Source organism: Trachinotus anak, unplaced genomic scaffold (assembly GCF_046630095.1).
Source record: "Trachinotus anak isolate AG129_WGS33_773 ecotype Australia unplaced genomic scaffold, CSIRO_AGI_Tana_v1 ptg000025l, whole genome shotgun sequence".
NCBI classification, from domain to species: Eukaryota; Metazoa; Chordata; class Actinopteri; order Carangiformes; family Carangidae; genus Trachinotus; species Trachinotus anak.
This window is the reverse complement of record NW_027273876.1, coordinates 22,024,029-22,049,513: the sequence shown is the minus strand read 5'-3', so window position 1 is coordinate 22,049,513 and position 25,485 is coordinate 22,024,029. Positions and strand designations below refer to the sequence as shown.

The 25,485-nt window shown below is 42.2% G+C and overlaps 1 protein-coding gene and 1 long non-coding RNA gene across 3 annotated transcripts; one reads left to right on the top strand and one right to left on the bottom strand.

Moving 5' to 3' along the window:
- Positions 1 to 967: 967 nt before the first annotated feature.
- On the bottom strand, positions 968 to 25,065 carry gsg1l2b (gsg1-like 2b). Its single transcript, XM_071462706.1, has 5 exons — positions 24,552 to 25,065; positions 23,860 to 23,907; positions 20,554 to 20,706; positions 7,275 to 7,386; positions 968 to 5,264 (listed from the first exon to the last, which is right to left on the bottom strand). Exons 1-5 carry the CDS (start codon positions 24,850 to 24,852, stop codon positions 4,964 to 4,966), a joined length of 915 nt encoding a protein of 304 aa, XP_071318807.1. The 5' UTR covers positions 24,853 to 25,065; the 3' UTR covers positions 968 to 4,963.
- On the top strand, positions 20,717 to 23,847 carry LOC139608710 (uncharacterized). 2 transcript variants are annotated; one of them, XR_011685079.1, is made up of 4 exons: positions 20,717 to 21,069; positions 21,429 to 21,585; positions 22,641 to 22,741; positions 23,590 to 23,847. It is a non-coding gene; the product is annotated as an uncharacterized lncRNA (long non-coding RNA). The 2 variants fall into 2 exon arrangements; XR_011685078.1 differs by having other exon boundaries at positions 20,717 to 21,585.
- Positions 25,066 to 25,485: the final 420 nt, after the last annotated feature.

The following is a 25,485-nucleotide window of genomic DNA, read 5'->3' as shown; positions in this document are numbered from 1 at the left end:
ACAGACTGTTAGAACCCAGAGAACAAACAGACTGTAAGAACCCGGAGAACAAACAGACTGTAAGAACCCGGAGAACAAACAGACTGTAGAACAAACAGACTGTGGAACCTGGAGAACAGACTGTGAATATGATGATAGAAATGAACATAAAAACAACTGAATCAACAACAGGAGCTGTTGACGTTCTTCTTTTTCTTTTTTGTCGTCAGTGATGAAGTTTGGTCGTGATAAACACGTCAAACGTTTAAAAGTAAAGGAACCTTTTATTTCTAACCCTTCAAACACAGACCTCAGATCAGGTCGCGGTCTCTGCTTTAACGAACATCATCATCATCAGGACACTGACAGGTTCAGACAGACTGACAGTTGAGCAGCTGACTGTGACTGTCTTTTTCTCCTGTGATCAGTGTCTGGGCCGTCAGATTTTCAAAATAAAAGGAAATTCATTCACTGACTAAAAGCTTTGTTTCACAGTAAGAGTACTTCATAGAAATGTAGTGTCAAAGTTGAAAAGTACAATTTGTCTTTAAGTGTAGTGGAGGAAAAGTCAAAAGGTTTACAACAAAAAATACTCAAGTAAAGTACAGATACTGGAAAAATATACTGGAGTACGGTACTCGAGTAAATGCACTTAGTTACTGTCCACCCCTGCTCTTTGTTTATGACAAAATGATTTTATTCAGCCTTACTAACAAATCTTAAGATTTATGTGAATGAGCTCAGAAACTAGCGTGATTGTAAATTAATTTCGATCAGAGATGAAAAACAGACCCAGTAATAATGTGAACAATGAAATTAATTTTATGACATAAGTGGGTTTGATTATACTATTTGTTTTCATGATTGTTTTTATTATTTATCCATTTAAAATGATAAAGCATTCATGTGTGTAGCTGCTGGGTCGTTGCAGTAACTGTGAGGAAACAGCTCCCTCTTGTGGGAAATACATGAAACTTTGGGAGAAAGATGAACAGAAAACAGTAAAAACATGTTGCTTTATTATGACTCGTTTACCTTGAAATCAAATCTTCTCATAGAAAGTTTTATGCATATTAATAATACATTAGGTTTGAAATAATGATCCACAGAAATCTAAAGAACACCACCAAAAATCACACACACACACACACACACACACACACACACACACACACACACACACACAAAGACAACAGTCCATGCTTCAGTGCTCACTGAAAACCAGGGGATTTAAACTGAAGGTTGTCAACACAACTTCATCGGAACAAATAAATACAAATATAATACACATTTTTCAATGCACATAAAAGTATTGTATATTACAACAATTTCATCCCATCTTCGTCAACACAGTTCAGTGAATAAATATGAGAAGTCCCCTCTGTCAGGGAGGCATGAACACTGAGCTTCATCAGGGACGAGTTTGGCAGTCTGCAGAAGCTGCATGTTTCCCCTGAAGCCGTCAGAGAAACAGCTTCGCCTTCATTAAGATGTGGTGAGTGTGTGGTGCAGAGCGCGTCGTCTGATCAGGAGCTGGAAGTGAAGGCACTTAGCACGACCTGCAGGCGTCCTCCACCCACGTAACCACCAGCCTCTACACTCACTCCTCTGTGGGCGGAGCAGCAGTCCTCAGGTCCCTGACCCTGTGCTGCTACAGCCTGGACACTTACTCCACAGTGAGACACCAACACGTCAAAGTCTGCAGCAGGACAGGGAGAGACACCTGAACAGGTGTGTTTTAAGCTACCCAGTCAGAACCAGTACGAGCTGCTTATCATCCAGAAATGTGGATCTGCAGCTCAAAGTCATGGACACACAGTTTGATGATAAAACCCAGCAGGCAGGGAGCCAGGAGGCCTCAGAGTCATCAGTGTGCGTGTTGAGAGTCAGCTGTTGATCCTCTTCATCTTCATCTGGTCGTCCCGGCCTCACCTTCGTCTTTTTAACTCAAAGGGTTTGAACCTTCAGACCCAGCAACATGTGAGGTGGTTCAGACTAGTTCTCAAAAGTGCTACATGTAGCATTTTAGCGTCAACACATTAGTGTAGTTTACAGTAAAAAACTGAGACCACTGCAAACCTTGATCTTGTATTTAAGACTGAGTAAGAGAGTCTGGTGGAAGATTTGTTGAACTGTTCCACAACAGCAGGAACACAACAGTTTATGGTCACTGGAGCAAGTTAAAAAACGTTGCTTGAGAAAATAATGTAAAGTTTGGGGCAAAGACACAGACACTTCGCTCCACAGTTTAAAATCAGGGATCAAACCCTTCAGATGTGATTTAAGTTCACAGTCCAGATTTTAATTGAGGGGTTTTCATACAGAGGTCCTGTCATTTCAGGGAACCTTAATGTTTGGGACATAGCAGTGGTTGGTCCATTAAACCAGTCATGTTAAGTTGGGCCGGGTGAAAACCTCCTGTGTCGCCTCAGCAGCATGTTGCTGCAGGACCAAGCGCTGCCTGATGAACTCAGGAATTTACAGTAACTTGAGCAGGTAAGATTTTCCTACATCATCACACATTAACACAGTCTGCTCTTGCCATCACTCTGACTCAGGTTCATCTTGGTCTAATGTGTTCACACGTCCTTCTTCAAGACCTCTGCAGGCTCTCAGAAGGACTGTAGTCTGGCCGTGTGGCCCACCAGCCCCTTAGTGATCTTGGTAATCCTAAAGTTTGACTGATGTCTCTACTGGTTTTATTCCGCTTTCTCAATAGCGCCAAATCACAACACACATTATCTGAAGGCGACAGGGTGACTGTCACTGGCACAGCACGTGTCTTCATGTTGAAACAGCAACTACAGACTCCAAAGGTGTTTGAAAGCTGAGAAACAAAGCCAGGCTTCTTATACCTGCACTAACGAGGCAATGAAACACACCTGAGTAATCACAAACACCCGTGCAGCCAAATGTCCCAAACATCAAAGTGCCCTGAATAAAAAGCGTTGTAATTTCAACATGGTGAAACTGAAATGTATGAAAATACCTTTAAATTAAAGACTGGCATGTGAACTTGAATCACGTGTGGATGGTTTGATTTTAAATTGTAAACTGCAGAGCTGAGCTGTCTTTGTCCCAAACACTCTGGAGGACTCTGTCTGTCCTCTATGGAAAGTTGTTCTTTCACCAGGGCTGTAACCAGGATTTTTTAAAATTAATTATGAATTAGAACTATTGTTTGCCTGGTTTGGTTTCAGCATTGCCCAAATGTGATTATAAAAACCTGTAAAAACTGTATGGAACAAAGAAAGTTTGTTAATTCCTGGCGTCTGGCAGATACAAGACAACAGAGCATTTCCTCAGAAACATGTACTTACTTACTTTACATTTTATTGGGTATTTTTGTGGTAATAACCTCACTCGATTTTTCCTTGTCTCTCATTAGCCCACAGCGGGATACTCATTTTGAATCATGGGAGGTTATCAGTCTATTAGCATCTGTGTGTGTTGTGCTAGTTAAAGGTTGCTAGTTAGCTAACTGCTGCTGCAACCCTGACAGGTAACATGAGTAAAAATCAAAAACAGGTGAGAGAGTTTGAGAATCTTTGGAGGAGGTAACGTGCTACAATATCCAAATATTTAACCTACCTAAAGGAGCTATTTGTAAGTTTTGCCTCCACTACATAGCTAACGTTAGCATTAGTGGCTGTTCTAAAGAAACATTGAGTTCAGCATCAAACTTCATCCTTTCTTCACCAACATCTGTCTCCAGAGGTGGAAACAAACACCAGTGTTAACTCTTGTCTCTACCACATCTGTTCTTCCATTGAAGTTAGCATGCTAACAGTTAGCCTCTGCTCGGTCACTGTAGCGTCAAGTCTGCCCTGAAGAAGTAGCTGCTCAGAGGACGTATTCTAACTTCTTGTACTGTAACTACAACAATGGCTGAAGCTCTTGGCAAACAGTAAACAGCTGCTGATGCTAACATTAGCTATGTAGCAATAGAGAAACGTCTGTTGTGAGGCACCACCGACATCAGTCAGTCTGCAACAATGCTGCCAACACAGTCTGAAAAAGGTCAGCGACTGCGTTAAAATCATGCTGATGGTGAAGTGTATTATACACAGTCTTTACTCTTTATGGTCACTTCTTCCAACTCCATTAAGAAAAACAAAGGTTCTCTTGTTTTGTGTATTTCTGGAGTCGAGGCATAAAATTAAAAACTTAATTTGATTAAATCACTGATTAGATGGAAGATCATGTCAACACAAGTCCCACACATACGTGTCCTCAGTGGTAGCTGCAGCCTTGACTTTGATTGAAGACAAGAAAATCAAAAACCACTAATAAATATTTTTATATTAACAATAATTATGTGTAGCGTCAAAGATGCAGCTCCCCTCAGCTCTACACAGCTTTTTAGCATCTTTCAGCTTCACTGGTTCGCTTCACATCGACCTTGTTTCCAGCAGGCAGCGGTTTTCAGTAACAAAGCTCTGACAGACTAACTGTGCTCCAGCTGCCCAGCACCGAGAGGCAGCCGGACAAAGAGCCAAACACTTTCCCACAGGCGAGCGTGGACCAGAACGGAGCTGAGAGGAGAATAAATACTGGACTTACCTCTGTCAGGAGCCCAGAGACACAACTCCTAATGAGGGCTAATGTTACCTAAATGTCTGCTGAAAGTTTAAATAGGCAGCTGTTTTAAACAGCTAACGCATTAGCTTCAACTATGTCAGATGTGTTTCCTAGTGGCCTCCAATGACCCGAGGATCTATTTAATGCAGCTTTAAGACAAATTGTAAAATAAACTGAACATATACACGAGTGTGTAAAGACAGGCTCAACAGTTTCATGTTTGAATGAGCAGCTGTTTTGAAGAGCTAACATGTTAGCTATGTCAACTTTAAGAGATCATAATATGTCAAACCTGATGAATGCAGCCAATCAGAGCTCTCAGCTGTGGTCTCGTGTTTACAGTAACGATCCATCATCATCAGACTGAACATAAAGACACACTGTTGTTTGAACGGTTGCTCCTCTAGCAGTACTCCTCCCCCTGCGGGTCGGGCAGGTCGTTGAGGTCCAGGAAGATGGAGGTGTTGGAGAGCTTGCGGCCGTTGGACGACAGGTCCAGAAGCTCCTCGGCCGTGCTCGGCACCGAGCTGATGTACATGTCCCACACCTGCTCCGGAGAGTCCAGCTCCAGCAGCTTCTGCTTGATCTTCAGGTTCTTCTCGATGTTTCTGCGTTTGTGCTTGAACTCCAGGATGGTTTTGGTGTAGCGGTTGATGGTGGTGACTGAGGACGCCATGCAGGCTGTGAAGGAGCTCCACGCCAGACTAAAGCAAACACACAAACAGTTTCCACCTCTTTATTCAAACTAGTACATTATTCATTCAGATATATCAGCTGATAATGTAAAAACATATCCTGGATAATGTATCGATTACTGAAAAGGTGATAAACCTTCCTCCATGATTATATATGGAAATAAAGACTAGACAACATTAAAAACTACTCTATGAACCAGAGGCCAGAGAGTTAGTTATTTCATGGTGTTGACACAAAAACCTTTTTCTTCATATTTCCAGATAATTATTTCTGCCTGTAGCCTGTCTTATTACTTAATTATCTTGACATAACAATTAGCCCAAGCTGTCAGGACCTGCACCGTCCTGATGAAGTGATAATTAATATGTGACAGGAAAACAAAGGCTGTTGTGATAAGTGGTCACAAGACAAAGAAAACATAAAAAAATAATGACATCTGTTTTGAGGACAAGCTGTAATGTTTATTACATCATATTAAGATGTGTGCACTTTTGTTCTAAGGCTGTTTTTCAGTTTGGGTGGGGTCCCTTGTTACACTTCCTGCATCCATGAGTCCATGAGGGTCTTTGATGGTTTTATTTTACAGATCTTTTACTGAGTCAGTCTGAACCTTTTGTTTCATCTCTTTTTATTTCATTCTCTCTGTACAAAACAAAAATCGTCTGTCAATCATCAGGGATGCCGGTAAAATAACTGGTGTACAGCAGCTCTCTCTTAAAGAGACCTATGACAGACAGGTTTTGCAGGGAGCTCAGTCAGTACTGTTCAGTCCTCTTCCTTCAGGATGGAGACACAGGCTCCAAGAGCCAGAACTCAAAGATACAAATGCTCCTTCACTCCATGTGCGATCAGTTCAATCAGTTTACATAATTCCTGATTTGCACTTTCACTTATTTGCACTCACTTATTGACTGTTCTTATTGTTTTCACTCAAGATTGGTTGTTTATGTTCTTATGTCCTCCTTTAATATACTTTACTTTTTTCTTGTTTTTCTTGTTTTTACTGTTTTTATTGTCCTGTTGTTTTTCACTACCTACTGCAGAACAAATTTCCCCCCACGAGGGACAATAAAAGCTCTGAATCTGAGGCTCGTCATCACAGGCCATTCAAAAGGCTCTGGTCCGGACGTCTGCCTTCCCACCAACTTGTTACCTCTACACTTCATCTTTAAAAGAATAAGCAGCAGCTCTTCTTCTTCTTGGATGGATGTAAAATACATAGATGATGATCTACTGTTTCCTCCAGGTGAATCTAAGTGAGGCCTTAGTTCCAACTAAACCTTAATGCTCCAGTTCACAGTGACTGGTGTGTTTTCAGTTTTATGTCCTTTCCTTTACAGTTTCAACATAACAATCTCTCCATACACGAGGCGATGTCCACATAAAGACATTATTTTATCATTTAGTCTGATGTTAACTCAGCACATGGAATAAGATTCAGCTGTCACGTAGGATATAATGTTTGAGGTGTCTGCATACTTTTGGACATGTAGTTTAATATTCTGTAGCTTGGTCTTATTTTGAAGGCCCTTTGAATATACTTGATACTTGAATACTTGAATACTTGATATATAGTAGATTATATGGTGTAAAAAGCTGTGCTCTGTGTACTGTCTTTAACAGAGTACTGATACGCCCAGTTCCATGGCCAGAAATCTGGCCCAGATAGATCATGATCGTCAGATGTTACCTCCACATCTGGACCAATTCTGCTGCACACACAGAAAATCTCCCAGCTGTCAGTCAACACCAGAGGATAACAGCTGGAATCTGCCCAGATGTAGAAGCATATGTGCCAGACTGAGAACCCAGGTACATGTTACATTACACTTCTGTCCATCATGAGGGCACATGTTCTGGTTTGTATGTATAACAAACTACTCACAGTTCATTTAGAGCTGAAATGATTATTATTCTCTAGCTCTTTGTCGACTTGTCCACGTTAATTAAGGTGATTAAGGTCATTTTAGTTGACAGGTAGCACAGAGTCTTTCTGTACGTATCTGTCAAACACTCACATGTAGGACCAGCTGTAGTCCCAGGTCTGAGGTTTCCAGTCCTCCGGGCCCAGACTGACCGTCAGCTGGAACGCAGTGGTGAACATCATGTGGGCCACCATCCCCAATAGACCTGCCACACAGAGAGGGAACACTGGGTCATCACACTGGAGGAAGAAGACACCGTCATCATCCTCCTCCTCCTCAGACTAATCACTGCACTTCCCCTTGGTCACCACTTGGTGGCAGTGTTGCATAATGTGAAGCTGGAGATTCACTGAAACACAGTGTGGACCTGCTCTCTGTGAACCAATCAACAGAAATCAATCTGTCAATCACCACATGTCCTCCATACACGACACCCACCTCTGCTCAGGTTGGAGGTTTGTGTACATTACAAGAGTATTTTCCATTTACAGTTTTTTACAACCGCTATGGTTTGTCAGAACCTTAAACACTTTTTCAAAACTGTTAACGCACATCACACCTGAAACACACAATTCCCCAAACAGTTAATTTTATGCTCAAAATCACGCAGTGTAACTAAACACAGACACACACTTCCAAAATACAATAATACACTAACACAGTTCACCAAATCTATCAAAGCACTGACACACGTTGTCTTCCAACAGAAACATTTAGTCAGTCACAGCACAGTGTCATAAAAAACACTGACAACTGATGGAATAACACAGACTGAATCACTTTGCATGTGTCAAATCTACTTTTTTTCCTTTTTCTTTTACAATCAACAGATTATTGTATTGATCATACATGTAAATTAATGTTTGTGATTATGTTCTTCATTTTTCATTTGTTGGGCATGAATTTTGTTCCTTTTTTTTTTACAACACTCAGTACAAAAAGTGAACGACCCATGTCAGAGCAGCTTTGCAGAATTTTTATGAAAGAAGAAGACAGTAAATGACAGGATTTGCAGTAAACACTTTACTGTATTGCAAATGAAAATGACTTGCAGTAGAGTAAAGAGGGAAAAAAATCAGCATTTAGCTGTCATTCATTACTGTATTGTCAAATACACAAAAAGAAAAAGGAGCAGAAGAAATCACTGTAAAAGAGGAAGAAAAATAAGCTAATCTGCTCGGTCGTCAGCATTGGGCCACATATTTTCATCGACATCACACCTGATGTCTTCTCTGGCCAGGCATCTTGGGAAGTATCTTTTTGCATGCCTTATCCAGCTCTGGCAGTTGTCAGCTGTGATGTCCTGGCATGCAGCAGCCATTGCATCCAGGAGGGACATTTGGTCATGTGGATGGTGATCGAATACTTTCCACCTCCAGGCTGAAAAAAACTCCTCTATTGGGTTGAGGAAAGGGGAGTAAGGGGCAAGGAAAAGGGACATCATCCTGGGATGGGCATCAAACCAAGCTGTGACTGCATGTGCATGGTGGAATGCCACATTGTCCCAGGTGATCACATATGTTAGCAAGTTACCCCCCAGCTCACCCTGTCCCCTCTCCCCCTCAGGTAGCAGTCTATCATACAGCTCTTCTAAAAACTGGAGAAGGCGTTCGGTGTTGTAGGGGCCAATTTGACTTTTATGCAGGAGCACACCATTGTTAGATATTGCTGCACACATGGTGATGTTGGCTCCTCTCTGGCCTGGCACAGCAACCGTGGCTCTTTTACCAATGATGTTTCTGCCCCGCCTACGTTTTTTGGCCAAGTTGAAGCGAGCCTCATCAATGTATATTATGTTATGTGGGACTTGATTGGTCTCCAACTCCATGACTCTCTGTAAGCAATCAAACAAAATGTATGTAAATGATTTAGAGTACTTTACGCATATAGGGTCATAGTAGTTTACTGCAAAACACACAATTAGTACAGTGTATTTTGGATTTACAGTAATAACCTTACCTGGACATATTGGTGACGGAGTTCCTTGATGCGAACACTGTTCCTTTCAAAAGGGACTTTATAAAGTTGCTTCATCAGGACTCTGTGTTTAGCCAGAGTCCGAGAAATAGATGTAAGGCTGATTGCTCCGATGTTTTCAAAGACAAGGTTGTCTTGTAAAATATTGGGCCCGAATTTCTTTCAGTTTTATTTCATTGTTAGCAATCACCATGTTGACAATGGCAAGCTCCTGTTCTTCATGTAGAAGCCTGCCCCTGCCCCCTGAAGAACGTAAACGTTGAACCCTTAGAGGGACAAGGTTATATATTACTGTAGGGGCCAGAAGAATACAGTTACTGTAATTCATGTTACACTGTTCAGTAGGAAAGGCCCTTATACAATACAGTGAATACTGTAATCTACCTGTTGGTTGCTTGAAAAATCCGGACAATGGATGCCACTGTGCTCCGGCTGAGATTTGGCTGCACACGTTCTCCAGCCTCTCTATGTGACAACCCATGGTTGATGACATGGTCGATGATGGTAGCTCGTATTTCATCTGTCACCCTATCTCTGGCCCTTCTTTGAGCCCCACCACGCATTCTAACTCTCCCTCTACCTCTACCTCTAGGCATTTTTCTCACTTGTTTTTTGCAAGTCCTCCACCTTGTCCCTTGTCTTATCTATTGTTCTTTTCCCTCACAAGATTGAGACAGGAATCAGCTGTGATCAATGTAATCTTCAATCCATTAGTTTTGCACATGAGGTTTTCTGTTTCGACAAACCGTGTGAAAGCAATTGAAAATTCACCAGTTAACATCTACTGTTTTGGTCTTGATTGAGCTTGTGTGTAAAAGGAGTTAAAACTAATTTTAAACGTGTAAAATGTGTGTATTTTGTGTCAAAAGAAGAAGAATTGTGTTAATTGTATAGCCCACACAGGCTGATGTTGTGGTAACTGTGTGAAGAGTTTTGAAAAAGCGTTAAAAGTCGGGTCATAGCGGTTGTAAAAAACTGTAATGCTTCTTTGTGCTTCTACCTCACAGCATTTCACCTACATGTATTTCAGTTAATTCACAGATGCATATTTTATATAAAACACATGATAAACTTATAAAACACAACATATTGTTCAAGATTACACCATTAGTTTCTACACAGCCTCTCTTTGGCTCAGATCCTCTGTGGACTGAGGCTTTGATACTTTCACAGTATTAATATAGAACCTAGACCTGCTTTATAATCACAAACACATGGACATCTACCTTTAGACTGTGTGGAGCTTTAAACAATTGTTCAGAGATAAATGATCTGAAATTTCTCTTCTGTGCAGCAGAGCTTTGTTGTTGTGAGTCATGTTCAACATGCAGCTGATTTTGATATTTCTGGTCCAGTTTTATTTAAAAGGTCTGACAGTGAATCTGGAGCTCGGAGCTGAGCTGCAGAATAACAGAGTTTTGTGTTTCCTTGGTTGTTTAAGATGCTCTTTTATAATTACGATGAGTAAATCTTGCAGTAAATGTCCGTCAGTACACAACAATGTAGATAAATTATTTATTTCTACAAGAATCATCAGCTGATGAAATGAGGACACTGAGAGATAAATGGTAATCACATCCAAGAGTTTTTGTTTGTGGGATAAAGAGAAAAAGAGTCAAAGAGAACAGAGACAGCTGATGCTCAGTCCTGTCCCCTGTAGCTGCTGTCGCTTCTCATGCCAAGTTTCTCCAGATTCAACACAGAGCTGGAGTTAAACCAGGTTCTGTTTCAGAAGGAAGAAAACCTCATTTAGTATCTATCTGATATTTGTAACTAGACTCAGAACTAAAGATCCAGAGCTGGATCTCACCCTATACAGGGACTGACCCCCACCCCATTCGAGCCTGTGCCGGGTGCAGCAGGACGTGGTCTGACAAACCAAACCTCACGTCTCTTTGTTTCAGTGCTAACCTGTGACCTGGCACTTTCACAGGTTTCCTACAAAGTTACAGAGGGGTCAGCTCAGCCTCGGGGGCCATCGTGGCTGCATCTTGTGTATTTGTAAATCGTTCTTCTGTCTGAGCACACGGATGAGCACTGTGGTGGCCTTGACGTCTAATGGGCCCTTCAGGCTCGTGCAGGAGCAGCGGGGTCTGACAGAGTCCCTGTATGGAAAATGAAGGGAGGAGACAGTCTCTACACGACAGAGGACAGGAGGTTATGTGTGTAACCCAGGTTCTCTGAGTGGAGTGACTGTCTCTCCATCAAGGTTACCCAGAGAGACGTGTCTTTAAGGGCGTCCACGTCCTGCAGCTGTCCCCAGGAGGATCAGTCACCATGGTTACTCATGTAACTTTCCAGTCAGACGTGTGTTCTTACAGCAGGACAGAAGAGGGCCGAACACTGTAGAAGCTTTTTAGACACAGAGATAACGACTGACAGTGACAGAGTTGGTGAATATTACAGCTGTAGATAAAACCAAGTAATGATGGTAGTGAAAGCTCAGGAACAGTGTTTCAGAAACACCAGTGGAACAGTGCGATCCAGAAGCTCGCTGAACAGATGCTAACACAGACGACACGTCACATGACTTCAGCTCTCTAGGAGAAGGAGGACAGATCTGCTAACGTGAGCCAGGCGGATGTTCCAGCTCTGAACAGGGACGAGCTACAGATGAGCTCAGCTACTGTCTGTACATGTTCATCTTTGGCTCAGTGTCCGTCTCTCGCGTCTCACCCCATCACTGTTCATGTTTATATCCCAGTGTGATGTCATCATAATGTGTCGGGACGAGAGGAACAAACCTGAGGTCTGAGGCCTCACACGTTCACGTCATGAGCCCACACAGGGTCGGTTTGTTCTATATGAATCAATAAAGGTCATCAGGTTGTTTATTTTAGCACCAGAGGATCTGACAAGGACACACACACACACACACACAGACACACACACACACACACACAGACCAACACACACACAGACACACACACACAAACAGACACACACACACACAGACACTAACACACATATGACGTCCTCCTCCCTGGTCACTGGGGGGCAGTGATTCACCATGGAAGCTGGTCTTAGGTTGCTGATGATTATGATCAATCACATGATAGGAACCGCTCAGTTCTCTGTGTTTATATTGTTCTGCTTCTTTTCTCTGTTTTAGGGTGAATAAATTTCGCCTTCTCTTAACCTTTAATTCTGCTTCATTTGGTTTTAGGATCGTATCTATTCATTCACTTCTACTGGAGCCAGTCCCGGCTACACTGTGTCTACTACACTGATCAAAGATAAAAGATCCACTGATGGAACCAAGAGGCCGTTGATCCTGTTCTCCTTTGGTTCCAACAGGAGGATGAAAAGCACCACTGCTTCAGTTCACAGCTGAGTTTAGTGTCAGGTCCAGGTCCAGCTAAGCCTTGGTGGCATCTTGAAGTTATTACTGTTCTTATCATTTTAATGTCTGTAGTCCTCTTCTTACTGCGGCTCATAGATTTTCATCACTTATAGTTAATTCTTCTATAACCACAAACATCTGGTGTTTGTTCTTAAAATCACCTGAACATCAGGAGGACAGATTTCCATTTAGAGTAATAATTTGATAGTAAAACACAGTTATTTAGGAGCTTGTTTTAAGAGCTCAGGAGGTAGAACCGATCGTCCACTAACTGGAAGGTCGGTGATTCGATTCCAGGCTCCTACAGTCTGCATTTTGTGTCCTTGGGTGAGATACTGAACCTGTAATTGTCCCTGATGTATCGTCGGTGTGTGGGTGTAAGTGTATGACAGAATAACTCTGTATGAATGTGTGAGTGACCGGATGAATGTGTCTTCCATTGTAAAGTGTCTTGAGTGGTCGATAAGTCACAAGGTCACATTATCCTGGTTTATTCACCTGTTGCATATTTCACCATTCAAACTCTGGTATTACATTCATCCATAAACTGCAGCATCACTGTGAGTGTAGTTGGAGTTTGTTGTGTTGTTGTGTGTAGTAATAAATGTTTAAGTACAAAGTTGTAACTTACTTTCATCTTCTCTTTGTTGTTGCTTAATTTCCCTCTTAAAGTTAGTTGGTGCATCTCAGACTCATCACCAGAGAAACAGTTGTTAGTTTTATTGTGTTGACTCAGCCTCAGATAATTCTGTGTAACGCCACACTTCCCCTAACTGAGCTAAAGTTTCCCTACAATGTGTGTGTGTGTGTATATTATATACATACATATATATATATATATATATATATATATATATATATATATATATATATATATATATATATATATATATATATATACATACTGTACCTATCTGTGAATTCTGGATTGTGGTGAGAGACATATACAGTTCTGCAGGACTGAGTCCTAAAACCCAGACATTTGTCACATGTCCTCACTTCCTGTCCCTGGTCCTGAGTCTCTGGTGTTTGAATGTGTTTCTGCTTGATGACTGAAGTCAGGTCTGTGTTTAACAGCAGCTCAGACATGTTCAGGTTTGATTCTCTGACATCAGATCCGTCAGTAAATCCCTCAGTCCTGATTCTAGAAGCTTCTCCAGCTGTTAAAAAGGCCGGTTGCTAACAAGAGTCTAAATGAGACGACAGAGGTTGTCAGGGATGTTAAACGTCATCAGTCCAACATGAAAACCACCACCACCACCGTGGGGTCGTTGGTTTACAGCCTAACATGAGCTTTTTACTGCTGCTGGTTGTGTTTAGGCTTCAAACATCAGAAAGTGGAGTCATTAGTGAAGATGATCCTGCTGAACCAAACCTGTCAGGGTCAGAAACTGCTGCTGATTTTCTCTGAACATCCAAAACACAACGGAGAAATCCTATTGGCTGTTTGTGGAGGGAAGCAGGTGATGATGATTCAGGGTTAGCCTCCCTCTATATACTGCTTGTTAAACTGTCTCTACAGTTTTTGTTTGGGTTGAGGAGCAAAGATTTCACCAGGTTTCACTCATAATTAACTCTGGGGACGAAGCAGCTGGGAGCCACAGCTCTATTCCATTTCCATTTGGCATTACACAGAATTTCAGCGTCATCATTACTGAGGTGCAGAACATGCAAATACAGCACAGGAAGTCTGAAGTCATCATCACTCACTTTTTACACTAATTGTCCCACAGACGTCACGTGGTTGTTTGGCTGTAAAACAGCACTCAGTGTTTTTACAGCACAAACACTTACAAACTGAAGACAGTGCTGTTTTTACAGAAATATCGAAAATTAATCATCCACACCAGAATTTTATCCTCAACAACGAAAAGAGGCCTGTCCTTCCTCCACACATTTTTATTCTGTCATCTCATCATCTTCAGACCCTCCCTTCAGACCCCAGATGACTGACAGCTTTAATAAAGGCTCATCTGGTCCTTTCTTTTGTTCCCCTGGACTTCATTACCATAACCACTCTCTGTCTATTCAGCCAATTAAAAAAACAAACAACTTCTAACTGCCCTCCTTCTTTCAAACATTTTACAAGCACAGTAAACCCTAAGATAAACCTGGGAGACTGTTAAAAAGCCTCACACTGCAACAGATACCACAAAAAAATGTCAAATAAATAAAGATTTTTCCACATTTCTGCAAACATCTCACTTCTGCAGACAGTGAGTCACATATAAATGAAACATTAGACGTGCAGACGGGCTGAGAGGTTCAGTTACTGTTCGACTAAATGCCAGGGCAGGGCTGTGAAGGCAGAACTCACTGAAGCCTGAGTTTGAGAGGCTGCAGCAGCAGGAGAGCAGGCTGGGTTCAGCTCCTGTCAGCTAACAGCAACAACTGTTGACTGAAGGACGGTCAACAGTTCCTCTCTGTTGTGACACACTGATACTTGTGTCAACTCCTGAATCCATGGACTGACCCTGCAAGATGTAAAATGCACCTGATACAAATATTTTCTGGCCATTTTTCACGTCCTATCATGTTGGAGCTGGAGCTCTTCTTTTGTTCAGAGAATCTGCGCAAGGTTTAGGAATCTCTTAACCTCAGAGTGGGAGGTAGCTGGGAAACATTTCACCTTTTTGTACTAAACAGACTGTCTATTTCATCAATTACTTTTCTTGGAAGTAAGACTGGGAGCATCTAAAATAAATAAAAGTTTAGGTAAAATATTAATTTGAAGTAATGAGAACCTTCCTAAAAGACAGCAGTAAGGAAGTCTACTTGTCATGGTCTTCACATATATATTTTTTTAATTAGGGGTTTGAAATTAGTTCCATATAACTGATGAATAAATAGTATTATCACTGTTCCCAAATATGTGAAGCCCTGTGGTGCCCATCTGGATGGGCAAGATAAAGGCGGTGCTAGATTCATGAAGACCACCAAAGGAAGAGCTTCTGACTTAGAAACATTTATTTTGTCGCCCAAAAATCGACTGAGGCAACTAAGCAGACCTTGAGCTGTTGGTGCTGAGACTTCTGGGTTAGTTAGAAACAAAATCACATCATCAGCATACAGGGACATTTTATGAATTTTCAGTCTCACTGTCTTGTCCTGTCTTGTACCTCAGCCTAAGCAGAAATAAGGTGATCTCTTACCATCAGTGAGGACAGCTGATAATAGGTTATTATATAGTAACTTCACTCAGCCATCCCCTTTTTAAGAATAGGGATGATATTAGCCTCTGTTAACAATCTGGGTAAGGATTGTATTAGCAAGGATTTTCACACTTTATGAAGTTCACAGCACAGCCTGCTCCGTTATTGGTCTGTTCAGTGTTTACCTCTGTGGATCTGTTGAAATAATTCTCTAGAAAAGCATAGCTCAGAAAACCTATGATTAGATGCAGACACACTCTTCCCATATGTACGTTTTTTTATATTCACTATGGATTATACGAATGTGTAGTGTGAAGATTATGAGAGAGAGTTATCTCATGACTCTGAAATTAGATTCAAATCTATGGAGCATTTTAGCATCTTTCAGCTCATTGTTTTCTTCTGTCCTCTTTTGTACTGTTGTTGACCTCACACCAACCTCGTGTCCAGCGGCAGCAGGCAGCTGTTTTCAGCTCAGATAAAGTCCATTAAACACAACCTGCCCAGCACAAAACACAGACAATTAGCTGCTGCCAGTGAACATAGTAAAGCTTTTAGTGGCTAAAGGGACAGATATTTCCTCCTGGAGTTAGTAACAATGTATTCCTGTGTGGTTCATGATGCTGTACCTGAAGTCCCTTCATTTGATAAATCCCATGACAGACCCAAACCCAACCAATACCAAAGCCTCTCTGTGGCTCTCAGGCCCAAGAGCATGAAGTGACAATTCTCTAAAACAACTGGGCACTGGCGTTTTTACCAGACATTACTGAAACAGGAGTTAACAGTGTATTTGTTGGAGACTATTTATTGCTGTGGATTAATACACATTTAGTGCATATGTGAGTATTTACCACAGCAAGATGGTGTTTGAAGGATTCACTTGTTTCTTGTACTTTGTTTCTTACTGTACCATACTGTATAAATATATAAAATATAATTACCAGTTTGCTGTACAACAGTGACAGATAATGACACAAATGAGACACAAAACAAGTGATACAAAGCCTGAAGGATATTTAACCAGTAAGGACACAGCCTGTTCACTGCTTCACATTCTGACAAGATCAAAGGGGAATTGCTGACTCTGTTCTTAGTCTAAAATCAAAGCATTTGTCAGAACAAGAAAATCTCTCACTCCAAACTGATCAATATGCAGCCTCAGGCTCAGTCAAGTCTAAATATGCCATGTTTCTGAAAAGAGTATCTTCAGACCTTTGTCAGGGGAGTAAGAAGTGTAGCTCACGAGATCATCTAAACTTTGTTTGCTGATCAGGGCGCTCCTTTACAGCAGTAATGAACCGTGAGTATTAGAGCTAAGCCATGTTGACATATTGACATGCTACACATCATTAGCTGGGATAGATTCTCTACAATTCAACAGTTAAGTTCATTTTACAGAAACCATGAGTACAGAGGTCTAATTAATTCAGACTTACCAGCATCGTAAACCAGCAAGAGGAGGGATAGTGGTGACTCCCTACCTTTGAAGAGGTCGTGAAGTTCGATTGGCTGTTTATTCCTCAGTTATTTATATTCCATAAGAGTATTTCAGGTTGTGATTATTGTCATGTGAAGTCTGTTGCAGACTTTCTTATCACTTCACTATCTGTGCTGTTACTACTGTCTGTCTGACTGACTGAAGCCCTCATCTGGTTGCCTGCACAGAAAAAGGTAAACCCTGTGTGAGAGCTCTGGTCTTGAGCAGTATGAAGATGATCTTTGGTCTCATCTACTATAAACCAAAATTTCTCTGGTTAATTCACCAGCTATTTTCAAAACAAACACATGTGCCTATGGGGGCGTCTGTCCTGGTAATATCTTAACCAGTGAGTGAGCCGGCTAACCTTTTCTCTTCCTAGAACAAATAACCCTTTCATTTCTGAATTAGAAGAGAATAATTATCAAATGAAAGTGATTAAGTATCACATATAAAATGCTGATAAGTTGGGAACACATGTCTCCAACAGCTTTCTAAAAAGAAATCACCTCAAACACTTTTCTTTGAGCCTGACCAAACGCAACAAATACGAAGAAGAAGATTGATAACGGTTCCCTGTCTGTGAGTTAAATCCAGCTAATCACCTAGCTTAGAAGACTAGAAGTAGGGGGAAACAGTTAATGTGGTTCTATCTAAAGTTTTATAATACAGCTACCAGAACAGGGAAACCACAGTGAGGTTGACAGGTTTGGTGCAATCACACTGGTACAGAAACCTGTTCCAGTGCCGACCGTATCTGGTAACTCCTAAAGCCACAGATGTCTATTTGTGAATAGATTAGACAAATGAGGTACATGTCAGTAGCATGTTAAATAGTGAGCTCTACAGGTGTTGGTAAGTGTATTTGAAAGTCTGGAGATAGCTCGGCTAGCTGTTTCTCCAGCTTCCAGTCTTAATGCTAAGCTAGGGCTTGATAGAGACAAGAGTTAACACTGGTGTTTGTTTCCACCTCTGGAGACAGATGTTGGTGAGTAAAGGATGAAGTTTGATGCTGAACTCACAACATTTCTTCTAAAGTGGTGAGTAAACAGCTGCTAATGCTAGAGTTAGCTATGTAGAAATAGCAAAACTTACAAATAGTACACTAGTAAAAACTTGGCTGAATGAACGAGTTGTTTAGCACATGATTAAATTTCACTAACATTTAAAAATGAAGGGTCAACAAGTTAAAGAAAAAGACGTAACTCATTTAAAAAGTCTAATGAAAATCAGAAGTGAGTTTTTATCTTAAGAAAACCCTACAGATAATAGAGCTTTTGTTGTTGTACCTGATGATTGTGTGATTGCTCTGTTCATTTTGGTCGTGTCTGTTGAAGCATCAGTTTTAATGTGAAAGACAGACAAAAAAAAACAGAGTCCCTTATTTCTTTCTAGCACCATACTGACCTCGTGTACTTAAGAATTCAGTGAAGAGTCAGTCTGACTGGAACAACCTGGGTGTTTCTAATAAAATATACACAGTGCCTGTGTTACAAACCTCAAACATCAAAGAATGTGTTCAAAGCGTGGACCCAGGTTGTACAGGGCAGACAAATCTTCAGCCTGCAGCTCTTAGAGACATTTCCTCACTACGACCCTGTCAAGTCAGTAAAATGCTGCGAGTCATTGCTGCTGAGCAGAGAGGATCTTTTGCTGCTGATTCACTGCCCAGAGCGTGGTGGTCGAGATCATTTTCACAGAGCGGATTAGAGAGAAGGTCATTGTTAAATCCTTCACAGGCTGCGAACTGGCCTGAAAATTTCAAGGGGCTGAGAGGCTGCGACTGGCCTGAACATGAGATTGACCAGTTGCCAGCACTGAGCAGGACTAACGACTTGATTCCTTTAAAATTGAATTGATAATAAAATTATTTTTTCTATCCTGTGTTGGTTTTTACATGCTCTTCTTCGAGGGATGTGAACCTTTGGTTCTGAATTACAGGTGATTTGACTTGTTCGACAGCTAACCCTAGCACCTCAAAGCGTCACACATGGCCCTGATAATGCTGCACCTTTACAGGTGTGTTAGAAGATAACGTTCCCGGAGGTGCTCAGCTCACACTGCTTACCACAGCCCTCTACAGGACTGTGGCTGATGTGACGTCACAGTCATAGGTGTAGTTCATTTCACTGATGAAATTAAATATCCACAGTTCACATAATCTGGTCAAATTAATATTTATAATATGTTTTAATGTATTAATTTATAAATATGTTTAAGAGCCTGAAGATCCAACCATCACTAAAATGTCTGTGATGTAAGAACTAATAGAAACAAATGAAATCCTCAAAGTTGTCATAGTGACATTTAAGGTGTATTGATTGATTTCCAAACATCAATCATGCACTGAGTAGCAGTGAAGAAAACATTCCACCTTAACAGTGAGAGGTAGCTGCTGGTAGCCTCTGAGCTGCTCAGTGATGAAACGGTTCATTAGTAAAAGACAGAAAACATCCTTCACTCGTTCCTTCATCTGTGAGGATTCACACACACACACGACAGACTCAGACTGTTACACTGGAGATCACAGCTAGCTTAGCCTAGCCTGTTAGCTTAGCTCTGTTTTCATAAACTAGCCTTAGTCTGACCTCTGCTGCAGCTTCTCCTCTGAGTGGATGTTTCCAATGTGGCCTCATTTGTTCGACACAAGTCAGTAAATGATTCGTTCCAACACGTTCACCTGCTGCTGATACAACCTGCTGCATCATGGTCTGATGTCACTGAGCCGAGGTCAGTCTGACGCTGCGTCATATTCTCAACAGGATCAAACTGTCCAGGAAGTCAGTCTCACATCTGATCATGTGATCAGAGTTCACTGATGTATGTAAACCTGTCACCATAGGAACAGCGGTTACATAATCCATAGTTTTACTGTCTGCACTGTCAAGGAGCCAAAGCTTCTTAAAAACTGAAGCGGTGGAAAAACTGTGATTGTGATTAAAAGACTGAGGACCATAAACGAAGCTGCTAACTGTCTGTTTCATCTTCCTCAGAGTGCACGTCAGCGTCCTTGCTGGATGGGCCAGAGAAAGTTTTTCACCCTCACTGCTTTCAGTCTGAACGTTCAGTAAAGAGTCAGACAGTTTAAATCACAGGCCGACGCTATGTTGGCTTTTTGAAAAAGGTGAACAAATGCACAGTATCGACACTGGCAGGCACACAGGCTGTAACATTCTCCAGTCAGCTCTCAACCCAACCGACGTTAACACAACATTTCCACAAACGTCCAAAAAACTTTGTCTTCTTTTAAAAAAATGTAAAAATATATGTAATAGCTGCGGTATCATTTCAGTTTATATTTCCTCACACAAAAAGTGAGGAGGCGTCAAATCCCTGTTCAACCTAAAACAACACAGTCCAGACGCCGTCCAATCATAACACATGTAACTGTGCTCCATTTCATATCCCGACGTCACTAACCTGAGAGCACAGTGAAGATCGCGGCGAAGGCGTTGAGCTTGAGGCCATCGATCACGTTGCCGAAGTGACACACCTCTATGGACATGAGGATGCCCCCGGTGGCCAGCAGCAGGATGTACAGGCACTCTGCCACGATGCACAGCCACAGCACTCCTGAGGGGGGAGGAGATCACAGGAACTGTAAGGACTCTTTATGTCGTGGGTGTGGGGATGAGCACGGTTGAGTGAATAACGGGGGGGGGTGCGGAGGTATGGAGTGACAGAGAGGATGATGGGGGTTGGGAATTGAGAAAAAATATAGGTAAGCAAGGGCGAAGGGAGAGGACAGGGACGAGGAGAGGAGGAGGCAGCGGAGGAGAATGAGCCGGGAAAGGTGGAGCAGTGACCCCATCACCCATATCATTAACCTTCACAGTCAGAGGAAGGATACACGACCACAGAGAGACGCACGACATCCTGAGCTCAGGCCGCGTACGTGCTGGAAGGAAATATCAACGGATTTAAAAACCTGTAAATGTAAGCTGTGGCGTAATTACATATATCACCTGAGGGCAGGTAGTTATCATGTGATAATTAATCAGAGGGTGGACTGGAGTCATATGCCTAAAATATCCCTGTATGAATTATGAACAGTTACATCCTGCAGCGAAAAAAGCCTTTTTATCTTCTTCAAATTGAATTTAGTTAAAAATGTGTTCAAATAAATTTAGAGTGAAACGGTGGAGAGGATCAGGCCAAATGTTATTAGACAACGTTTTAGGCTTTAAACTGGCTTCGATTTGGTTTATTCACAGTTTCCCCTTATTTTGCTTTGATATCTAATATTTTAATCATGTGATATCGGCTGAAGATCTTCTGTGATCTCTTCATCTCAGGGTCAGTCTGGTTTTCTTTGAGGGACGACAAACATGGAGTGGTGGACTGCTTCCAGACGTCGCCATCATCTTTTCAGGGACTCACAGTCAGTAGGTCTGCTGTTGTTCACACTGACTATTGTTTCCACAGTTGAAGGAAGAACGAAGCCAATCAGAGGTTTGTCGGCAGGATTAAAGGATAGAGATGGAGTTTTTCTGCACTTTCCTTTTCATCCTCAAATCCCATGAAAAGACCCAGAACCAACAATTTGTTAGTGTCTGACTTCTCCACCCTTTGGATTTCAAAAATGCCTCAGGTTCCTCTTTTAAAGAGGATCAGCAAAATGTTGAAACAGCTGTGGCCTGTAGTTTTTCACATAACATATAACACATCCACATTAGAGGTGTAGAGATAGAAGCTGTGGAGTGTTTCTGTGGAGTGTTTCCAAGATTCAACTTTCAATTTTTTTTGGCAAATTTGTAAATCTGGGCCAGGGTTGAGCCGATATTTAATAATATCAGTAATACTGAAGATATGAGAATATCACATGTCACGATATTTGGCCTGGACTGTATTGAGATATTGAATTATCACCTGGGCCTAACCTGGGCTATTTAAATAAACCAACCAGTCCTCCACCCTCAACAACCAACAACCCTCTGAAACGATCCATAGGAGAGTCTCCTGAAACAGGACCTTGGTTGTCATGGTTATTACAATAAACACTGACTGTACCCAGAGCAGCGTACCTACCATCGTCGCCATGGTTACTATAATAACAGTCATGTCTTGGTTAGGTTTAGGAAAAGATGGTGATTTGGGTTAAAATAAGTTTTTCCTCAACATTAGACGATCTTTGTTGTCATGGTTACAATAATAACAGTGAACGGTCATGGATAATAGAAACAACATCAACTGCTCCTGTCACATGGGAATCGAACACCGCTCTCCTGGGTCATATTCATCCATCCACCCCAACCTCCTCCTGACATGGACTTTGTCGCTCTATAAACTACGTCACCGCACTTTTCCCTTTGCTCCTGTCATCATTACTATGACCACTAGATGTCGCCTAGCAACAGAACCTAACTGTGGGTCATAGTAACCTGCTAACAGATGACCTCTGACCTCGTTTGTTACAGCAGGACAGTATCAAATTTACTTTGACCTGATTTGTTGTCAGCATAAATTGTTGTTGATTTTATCTTTTCATGCAATTTTCTGACGTAAAGAGAGAAGAATTCTGAAAATCACCACGTGATCTGTGGATGCGTTCGTCATCTTCCTGTGTGAGTCAGAAAACCATCGACAGAAACGTGGCTGGATGAAAACTGTAAGTTGACTCTGAGATATAAAAAGTCTCAAAAGAGCAGTTTGATGTTTTCAGAAACAAACTTATTTAGTCTCTTGAAGAGTTCAAGCTCAGTAAAACCACAACTTGTTTTCACACTTTAGTTCTTAATGGATTAAGGAAATGAGATAATGTGTTAATTAGTGAGCTTTAGAGAACAGTAGGTGGGTGTTGTTGCCTTTGTGAGCTGCGTCCCTGTTCACAGTCTTTAAACTGATCACTTGCAAACAAGCTTCCAAACGATTCCTTTAACTTGATCCATCGCTTTGATCGATACGACGTGAGTGAGACTGAGTGATGACGTGGAGTTAAATGACAGTTCAGTCTGATTATCAGGCTGAAGGAGCTGATTAGAGACGACAGTGAGGAGGTGATTGATTTATTGAGACTCCACTTAACTTATTACCCGACGGTGCAAGTGATCGTTTCAGCCGCAGCTCTGCTGTGTCGCTGCCAGAAACACTGTAATGCGGATGATTTGGCCTCAGCTCGTTACCCTCGTTACATCAGACATAGAAAAGGGAAGAAGTGTTTGTTTTGAGGCAGATTAGAGACTAAAGGAGGAGCAGCTGCAGCTTTCACAGGACAGAAGATGCTCAAACAGCTGTTTGATTGATACAGGAGAAAACTACTGGCAGCGTTTCACCACAGAGACAAAGGCTCTTAACTGTCCAGTCCACTCAAAGTGGACACCACAGCACTAAGCAGCTTAGTTAGAGCCGTCAGAAAACAGCCTCTGTAACCAAAGAGAAGAGGATTTATCAGGCCTCAAGATGAGAAACCTGGAAAGGTTTGTTTTCTCTCATGACACTTGAACTTTTTCTTTGTAGAAATCACACACGGATGCTGCCTGGCTGCGTCAGGTTGGATCTAATCTCTGCAAAATGATCCAGTTTTGTATGTTCCCTTTGCACCAGTGAGATTGCTTGTTGTTGCCACATGCTCATAAATAAGTGAGCGGCTGGATGCATGAATTTTTCCATGTCATTGACAAAAATGTTTTTGAATTTCTTTCGGGATGAATAAAATATTTTTCACCTTTTATCTTTATCTTTATTGTGTGTGTATGTGAGAACATTTTTTAAATATTATAGTCTTACCTCTTTCATTTGAAGGTGCAACGTAAAGGAAACTTCTGCATATTTCACCTGTAAGAGAAGAAACATCAGACATGTCACTGACAGCCGCTGACACCTCCACCTGTGATGCACAGGGCCACAGGGAGCCTGTTTCACTTTGTCTCACAAAGATAAAACTGTGATATAAGAATATTTGATCCAATCCGTGAAGAGATTTCATTCCTGTGTTTGTGCAATAACAAGCTCCACCTCCTCCCCAGGATGCCACAACACCTCAGATCCATCATGGAGCAGTGAGGCTGCTCAAAGATCCAGTCAACACAGCAAATGTAACAATGACACAGAAAATCAAGCTGCAATCATTAAACGCATATAAAGCGAACTGATAATTACAGACATTAATATGTTTATACTTTGAGACATTTCTCTGGTTTCAGCTTCTCAAATGTGAATATTTTCTTTATATCAAACTAAATATGAGAAGAAGAAATTGAAAGTGTCAGCTTTTTATTCTGTTCTGACATTTAATGAAGCTCAGTTACCTGCACCTGAAATCCTCCGCATGACCACACACCTGTTGTCTGGGACCAGGTGTTCAGATTGAATTCATTTCTGAGGTTAATCAAAAAAACCCAGCGGATGTGAAATCAGGACTCCATCATGTTTCACCGTGAACCTTCCTGACTGACTGTGGTCAGTGCGCAGACACTCACCGCTCATGTTGATGTTCTGCTCGCAGGAGAACCAGATCCCGGTGTGAAACTTCCTCATCACGTACTTGTCCTCCCCGGTCTCCCAGATGTACTGCACCAGGCGTGTGTCGTTGATGTTGGAGCTGTTGAACCTGATGCAGAACGGCTGCCTGGTGGTGACCGGGCCGGTGCAGAACGGCTTCACCACCTTCCGGGTCCCCTCGCACCAGTAGCTGGTGGTGAGCGCCGACACGGCCAGGAACAGGGACAGGAAGTTCAAGGTGAGCGCCAGAGACGCTCTCCGCCGCCGGTCTATCCCCATAGCGGCGACCGGAGGACCGAAGACGTCTAACTTAACCCCCGCCTTGTGTGACACCGGATTCTGGCGAGTTCTCCTCAAATCCTCGTAATCCGGTCACTCCCGGTCCTGAGTCCGCGGCCAGTTACCGCGGCGCGTCCGCTCCTGACGGCGCTGCTCTCATCTGCTCCTCCGGCGCGGCTCACTCTCATTTTGTAGGCTGCCCCCCCATACCCGCCTCCTACAGCCCCTACACACACACACACACATACCCGCCTCCTACAGCCCCTCTCTCTCTCTCTCTCTCTCTCTCTCACACACACACACACACACACACACACACACACACACACACACACACACACACACACACACACACATACCCGCCTCCTACAGCCCCTCTCTCTCTCTCTCTCTCTCTCACACACACACACACACACACACACACACACACACACACACACACACACACACACACACACACACACACATACCCGCCTCCTACAGCCCCTCTCTCTCTCTCTCTCTCTCTCACACACACACACACACACACACACACACACTCACACACATACCCGCCTCCTACAGCCCCTCTCTCTCTCTCTCTCTCTCTCTCACACACACACACACACACACACACACACACACACAGACACA